Below are 8,059 nucleotides of genomic sequence, written 5' to 3' on the forward strand. Positions count from 1 at the left end.
GATTGAAGCCTGGGTAGGCCTCGGAGCCGGACGTCTAACTGGAGTGGCTGTTGCTGCAGTCTGTGGCCTCAGCACAGCCTGTGGGGTGTGCCCGTCGGGAAGCCCAGGGTGGCGGTGTCGGCGGAGGCCACACAGCGTTCTTTGGCCACCACACGCAGAGCGAGTCCATGTGGGAGGGCGCAGCCAGTCTCAGCAACAGGCCAGTGTGTGGGCCTAGAAAACACATGTTCGTGTGCCTCTTTAGATGCTCAGATTTCACACCGGCTAACGTACTTCCGTTCAGCCCTGTGTGCACTGGCCCGGCCTGCCGTTCTTCTCCATGAGCCAGTGGGCACCCAGGTGTGGTTTGGTTTCTGCGTGGGCCATAGCTATCATGTGAGGACCCACTCGGGATCGGGGCGGGCTTCCCCCCAGTTTTCAGACAACCATCATGGTGCACTGGACCAGCACTACTGGCCACCCTGCCAGTCCAGGGTCCTCGCGGAAGGGTTCACGGTTTGAACGGGGTGCGTTGGGTTTGTTGAAGTGAGGGCTTTCGCCCTTTGGCTCTGCTCTGGTTTTGTGCATTATCACATGCCTTCTGTCTCTCTCATCTGTCACCCAGGCAATCGTGGCCAACCAAAATCGATGTGCCCCAGGACCTGGACGATGACCTTACGGCCACCCCTTTGTCGCACGCCACTGTCCCGCAATCTCCCGCCCGGGCTACGGACAGTGTCCTCAACGGGCACAGGAGCAAAGGCCTGTGTGACCCGGCTAAGAAAGAGGACCTCCCCGAGCTGGCCGGGCCTGTGGTGTCCTCGGGGCCGCCGGCCAGCTTGAAGCCCACAGCCAGCGGGCGCAAGTGCCTGTTCCGCGTGGAAGAGGACGAAGAGGAGGACGAGGAAGACAAGAAGCCCGTGTCCCTGTCCACACAGGTGGTTCTGCGCCGGAAGCCTTCCGTGACCAACCGCCTGACGTCCAGGAAGAGCGCCCCGGTGCTCAACCAGATCTTTGAGGAGGGGGAGTCCGACGATGAGTTCGACATGGACGAGAATCTGCCACCCAAGCTGAGCAGGTTAAAGATGAACATCGCTTCCCCGGGCACCGTGCACAAGCGCTACCACCGCAGGAAAAGCCAGGGCCGCGGGTCCAGCTGCAGCAGCTCCGAGACCAGCGACGACGACTCGGAGAGCCGCCGGCGCCTTGATAAGGACAGCGGCTTCTCCTACTCGTGGCACCGCCGGGACAGCAGCGAGGGCCCCCCGGGCAGTGAGGGCGATGGCGGGGGCCAGGGCAAGCCCAGCCAGGGCAGCGGCGGGGCGGACAAGGCCAGCCCTGGCGAGAACAACGCCGGTGGGGGCAGCCCCTCCAGCGGCTCGGGTGGCAACCCCACCAACACATCGGGCACCACGCGCCGCTGTGCCGGCCCCGGGGCCCCAGTGCAGTTGGCCTCGCGCAGCGCCGGCCCCGGAGATCCCGGGCCGCTGGCCTCACGCAGCATGGGTTCGGTGGGCCCTGGGGCTCTGGCCCCGCGCAGCGCCGGTGAGCTGGTCCAGAGCCTGAAACTCATGAGCCTGTGCCTGGGCTCGCAGTTCCAGGGCAGCGCCAAGTACTTCCTTGACGCCCAGAACGGCCTGGCCTTCTCCAGCGTGAAGGTGCAGGAGAAGTCCTCGTGGAAGATGTGCATTAGCGCAGCGGGGAGTGCGGGGCCGGCCCCCGCCGTGGGCAGCCTGAAGTTCTTCTCTGACCACATGTCGGCGCCGACCACCCAACTGGAGCGGATACAGAGCAAGAACCTGAAAAACAACGTGCTTCAGCTACCTCTGTGTGAAAAGACCATCTCTGTCAACATCCAGCGCAGCCCCAAGGAGGGCCTGCTGTGCGCCTCTAGCCAGGCCAGCTGCTGCCACGTCATCTGAGGCCACCGTGCACGCCCGCTGCCCGGCCAGCCCCTTCCAGCCCCACTCGTGCACAGCGGGCACTAGGAGCGGTTAGTTATCACCTTGTCATCTGTCTGCCCGATGACGTGACAACGCATGGTCTTTGTGCATGCTGCTAGACACTTCTTTTCCAGCCGAAAAGTCTATTGTGTAATTTTTACTTTTGTAATTTTAATGTGGATGATCAGGATGAAATTAAAATGTATATTTGGAACCTAATATAAACGGAGCACTTAGAAATCTATGTTCTGCACTTAACCTAGAGAGTAAGCGAGAGGCAGAGAGAGAGAGAGAGAAATCGAGAAAACAAAACCAAACCCTTTTTTTTTCCTTGTGAAAAATCCAAATTCCTGCCCGTGGTGCCCTCTGAGCGGAGACTCTGGGCCGCGGGACACGGCAGAGGCAAAGCAATAAGGCCATGCGGGGGCCTGGGCACCGGGCTTGCACTGAGATTCGACCGCTCGAAGGAACATACCCATACCCGTTTGTCTTACGCTATAGTGTGAAAACAAGTTTGGGCTCTGAACATGTTAACGGAGAAACGCAGATTTTCTCGCTTTTTGTGAGTCAGGGAGAGAAAGTACTTATGGTAGGTTTGTAGGCTGAGTTACTGACAAGCAGACAATCTTGTTTGGCGATGCGATGCAGTGGGTCGCTGGCGCCCCACCTCCACTCCCAAGGTGTGCGTTTGTCCAACAAACCAGAACGAGCCTCTGGGCTCCGCCCCCTGGGGGTGGGGCCAGGCCGGGCCCGGCCTACCCCAGGGCTCCCACCTGACCACCGGGGCAGGAGGACAGCCATTGCACCCAGACGCTGACCAGGGCCAAAGCCCCTCCCTGAGAAGCTGGTTAAAGGTGCCGGCGTCGGTTTGTAGGCGTTTGGTAATCACCTATCCCTTTTGTCTTTCCATTATTTCCCATCCTTTGACTCGGCTGTGAAAATGGACTGATCTAAAAACCAAACACAAATTAAAATTCACCAGGTCAACACAAAACAAAAAAATGACAAAACGCACAGCGTGCTCTGTTTTTCCCTCTCCTTCTTTGCTGGCAGTGTTTTTCATGTTGCCTTCCTGCCAAACACGCTCTCCAAGCACTTGCTTCCAGTTGCTCCTGTACAGAGACTGCTGGAGACCAGATCCTCGTCTGTGTGGCATGTCCTCTTGCGCGGACACAGTATGTTGCACATTGCTAATTTTGGAAAGGGGCCAGATGTTCTTTTCAGCGTGCCTAGTGACGTGGGTGCTAGGCAGGTGGGCCGACTAGTGGCTGGAACCTGGCCGGCGGGGCCAGGCGAGCGGGGGTCCTGCCCACCCTCACCTAATGAGGCTCGTGGCTGTAAGGTGTGAGGTGATGGCCCAGTGGCTTCTGGTCATGTCACGTGACGTGGAGCAGGCAGAGCACCAAAGAACTGCCGTAAGACGGCCGTGGTTCCTGCAAGTGTGCATCGCCTCTGCTCACTTTGGGAAGACTGTATTATACTCAGAACTCTGAATTTCACAGCATACTGACGCGAACTAAGTAACGAATTGTACTTAAAAACACTTACTTTACTTTCCAGACCTAGGCTAGATATGTTCTCAGCTACAGCTCTAGATCAGTGTGTATTTATATTGGAAAAGCTACAAGAGTAGACGTGTGGGTGAAGCCATAGAACTATTCGCTTGCAATCCTGGAGCCAGGGATCTAATCAAGGGCCAGAAACAAGATGTGTGGTTCACGTGGAGAGTGAGCGGAACATCTGTATTAAAGGTCGGCGAGGAGTTCATAAAGGGCATTGGCAATAAATTCTTTGTTGCAGCTGTTTTCCAAGTCATGTAAATACTTTCCCTGTGATTCTGTACAGCCTCGGAACGGCACCTTTTCACTAACCCGTATGTGTTTGGGTTTTTATATTCAGATGTATATATGGTGCTCACTTAGGATCAGCAGTGTTGACCATTGATGCTGCATAGCTGTATGATAGCCTTACTAGTTGTGTGTGGTTGGCGGGCCCTCTGGGTACACACGTTAGTTTGCGTGGCGTCTCCCCCGTTTGTTCCTCGGTGAATGATTGTGCATGTGTCGTATGTCATTGTATGTCATCTCCCAAACCGGAGGGAGCGGATAACCATCACGCGCGATAATCTTGGACCAAACTACTTCCCTGCTCTAAACAGTATCTTGTACCCCTGAACCTGTCTTCAGAAGTCGCATATCATGGCAGTAGTGTATAAATTAAATAGTGTGGAGCAGCAGTTAGTCTTGTATTTTTCTGTATGTGTGTATATATATATAATTATGTACTTCGGGCAATTCTATTTAAAGATGTGACAATCTTGACACCAATCTTAAGGACAGCCGCGAGACGGAACGGAATGAGAGGTGTCCCCTACCAAGGAAGAACCGTGTGTGTGCAGAGGGTACGGAATTATCAACTGATGCAGTCAGTGCCTCCCATGCTGGCTGGTGTTTCCTCATTGTGTAAACATGGACAGATATGTGACAAATGAGGGGGGAAATCCAAATAATAAAGAGACATTGATGTTCAGCAATAGAAATGGTGTCCCTTGTCGCCTTTCTTCCTGTCAAAGTGCTTCGTAGAGGCCCCGCTGGGGTCAGGCTCAGCCTGCCTCAGGCGTTGCACCTGCAGATCTAGGCAGCTAAAAGAAATCCCATTGCCAACTCTCCTCCCACGACTCTTCCCCCCAAGCTCAGGTGGGCCCCGGGCTGCCCCTGCCCAGGGTCACCCACTTTCCTCAGCTGGCTATCCAGATCCTGAGTGAGAAGGTCGCCGGCTCCCAGCTCCCACCTCCCGCCTGGTCTTCCTGCCTCCAGCCGTGCCCACTTGCTTGGCATTCTTCCTGTTTGTGTGTGATTCTGAGGCTACCTCCACTTGTACCCCAGAACCCACCTCTCGGGCAGCACTGAGGACTGGCTTGGCCATTCTCTCCTGCCATCTTCCGTCATTGCTTTTCCGTGGTGGTATTCCCAGTGGCAAACAAAACACAGGGTTTTTTCATTTTATATATGCATATACATACATGTGTACATATATACATATATGTGTACATATATACATATATATATGGACGTCCTGGTAACGGACAGTAGGTTCCACTTCGAGAGGTCCGCAGTTGGCAAACAGGAGAAAAGATGAGGCTTCCTACTGCCCTGAAGATTTAGTCTCAGGAAACCACAGGGGCAGTTCTACTCTGCCCTCCAGGGTCACTGTGAGTTGGAGAGCACTCGAGGGCAGTAAGTTTGGTGTTTGGTTTTCCCCCTTCCAGCCAGCCACTGACCATGACCAATCCCCATGTTCTTATTTGATGAGTGGACTGTAAATTTCCCATCTTTCAGGATCCCACTTGGCCTACCATCCTGTCCTCCAACCTCTCAGTTCCTCCTCTCCCAGCCACTAAGAAGTCCCCACAGGTAGGTTTGGGACCCCAGTTCTGTCTCCATGCATTCTGACATCCCCATGGTGAGGGAACCCCACCGTACACGAGGCTCACATTTTCTCCCAGAACAGACTCCAACGACGCGTTCAGCTTCCATCTACTTGGATGGAGTAGAGAAGTAATAGGCATGTCAGTGATTTAAACAAACCCCGTCTTTCCCCTCCACTCACACCTAGCCTCGGTGCCCATCTCAGTCGGGGACAACGCCAAACTGGTTTTACGCAAGTCTCCAATGTGGGTGTGATCCCTCACTCTTAGCCCAACACCCCGGCCATCGGCACACTCACGGCCGTTCAGCACGGAGGGCCCTGCCCGTGGCACCATCACTCATTGGAACAGCTGCCAAGGCCTCCCACCAGGCGCCCCGCAGTTGCTCTTTCTGTCCCCCACTGTTCTCCATGTAGCGCCGCGACTGATCTGGGAAAGCCGAAGTCGTCATGTTTGCAAAGAGTTTCCTTTCTGAATGTTTGCTGATAACCCGCATGTCTGTTTCTAATTCTAGTTTAATTCCGTTTGGGTCAGAGAAGGTGCTTTGTGTGCTGAAATCTCACACGCCTTGAAACGCTGTTTCCGGCCCAGCATCTGGCCTCTCTCGGCGAATGCTCGGCGAGCGGCAGACGAGCCCTGTTGCTGGTGGGGCGTGATGTACAAGTCAGTCCAGTGGAGTTGGGCGGCGGGGCTGTGCAGGTCTTCCTTAGACCCACTGACTTTGCCCCCGCACCAGTTGGTGAGAGGAGTATTGGAATCTAGAGCTGGAATTGCAGATGCATCTATTTCTCCTTTTAGTTCTATCAGTTTGGTTTCATGGAGTTCCAAGAGTTTATTAGGGAGATTTTTTTTTTTAGTGGAAGACAACAGCCCTTGTGAGAAAGAGGCCAGGTAAAGTGGTGATGGGGAGTTTGCCCCTGCAGGACAACCCCCTCTGGTCCACCTTCGAGGATGGTGAGGGCTGTCCCACCAGAATTTTGTTGGGGAAACTTACCCCAGCCGCCCTGGAGCTCAGAGCTTGCCCCTTCAGACTGGTTTTTGGTTTCCAAAAGCCCCCACCATGTGGAAACGGAGCCCGGTTTATTGCCCAAACTGCCCTTTTGATGTGTGGGTGGGCGAGCACAGAGTTCTCCAAGGGAAGTGCTGGTGATGGCAGGTGTGGAGAGGCAATAGCGTCACAGCTTGCTATTTTTGTGTACTAAAGGGTCTTATGATCTGGTGGCAATATTTTTGACTCACCTTGTAAAGTTTAAAGTAGAGCCCTGTAATCATACTCCTTCACAAGGCTTTGCCCAGCCCTCTGGGACTGACAGGTGAAAGGTCAGGTCAGGAGAACATCAGTCACTGTCCCCTCCCCATTCTAATGGGCACCCGAGGAGTGAGCTCTGGGGTCCGGCCAGGAATGTCCTTGGAGGTCTCTGGCTTCTGAGCCTCAGTTGCCCTCCTGCCCTACCCACCCCATGCTGTGGGAATCTACCCAAAGAACATACCACTCTTGGGCTTTGGGGCACTTACGTTGTGCCTTTAAGAGGTGGACACTCAGGGCCCCTTCTGCCTAGGGACTCGTGGTGGAAGATAGGTCAGTGGGGAGGGGAGGGAAATGACCTTCCAGACCCCTAATTCCCTTTTCTCTCTCTTGTTTATTATTATTAGTTAACGATTTAATACATAGACCCTATCATTCCATATTTCAATCACTTCAAGTAGAATTGTACAATTGCTACCACAATCCCTTGGTGAGCCTTGGCCTATGTTACTACATTCTTGACCCTTCTCAGAGAGGCCTGCACAAGGACCTACTTCTAGAATTTTCTCCCATTCTCCTGGATCTTGGGGCAGCATCTGGTGCCGTTGACCACAGTACCTTTGTAGCTTCTCAGGCCCATCTGCACCTCTCCCACCACAGAGTTCATGACTATTCCAAGGCATGGGGACTGCCCAGCAGTCAGGCTGGGTCTGCGACCTATTGCTTGATATGTCATTTCATGTGGGTTGTGTTGACGTGAAATGAATTGGCGTTGGTTCTTTAGCCAGTCTTGTAACCCACACTAAATGACTGGGTAGGAGCATGCAAATAAGGTATTGGTCAACTTTGCCATTCCACTAACTATAGAGTGAGGTGTCTCAGACGCAGGAACAGAGAATCTCGTGGCCAGCAGCAGCAGGGGCCATGCTCAGCCAGAAGTAGCAGCAATGGTGGCAGCAGAGACCATGCGACAGAGCAGTAGGCACCTCAGCCCACAGAGCCAGGACAGCTAAGTGCCTTCGGCACTGGCAGTGCTCAGTAACACTGCAGGGCGGGGCAGACAAGGGCTCTGTGGCTGAGAGCCTGAGGATCAGGGAGAGGTGCCTGCCAGCACGATTGAGCAGCAGCACCGTGGTTAAAAGCATTGTATCCTTCATGTTTCTGATACTGACTTGTAACCTGTTCACTTTCCTGATCCCAGTCACACAACTGCACTGCCTGCCAGTTGTGTGTGCGCACGTGTGGAAGAAGAGGGAAGTGGCTGGACTCACGGAGTCAAGTTTGCAGCCATGGGCTGCTGCCAAGGTAAGGCAGAGAGACCAGCTGGGCATCACAGGGCTGATGGTGGGGAGGGGCGGTGGTGGTGGCTCTACTGTGTTTCCCGGTCTGCCGGCTTTAGACTATGCAGTCGGCTCAGCAAGACTGAGAAGCAGCCCTTGCCCAGGGAGTCAACCCCCCCCCCCC

General features: G+C 54.4%; 1 protein-coding gene across 2 annotated transcripts in view; it reads left to right on the forward strand.

Annotated features, from left to right (window-relative positions):
* Positions 1 to 4,461, forward strand: part of SNRK (SNF related kinase) — a 53,382-nt gene extending 48,921 nt beyond the window's left edge. For both annotated transcript variants that reach the window (XM_045295049.1, XM_045295050.1), the window contains exon 7: positions 605 to 4,461. In XM_045295049.1, the coding sequence (XP_045150984.1) occupies positions 605 to 1,901 (1,297 nt within the window). In that variant the 3' untranslated portion in view covers positions 1,902 to 4,461. The remainder of the gene's footprint in view (positions 1 to 604) is intronic.
* Positions 4,462 to 8,059: the final 3,598 nt, after the last annotated feature.

This window comes from Echinops telfairi, unplaced genomic scaffold (genome assembly GCF_000313985.2).
Source record: "Echinops telfairi isolate 266 unplaced genomic scaffold, ASM31398v2 ScPeMD7_4225;HRSCAF=4972, whole genome shotgun sequence".
Classification (NCBI taxonomy): Eukaryota; Metazoa; Chordata; class Mammalia; order Afrosoricida; family Tenrecidae; genus Echinops; species Echinops telfairi.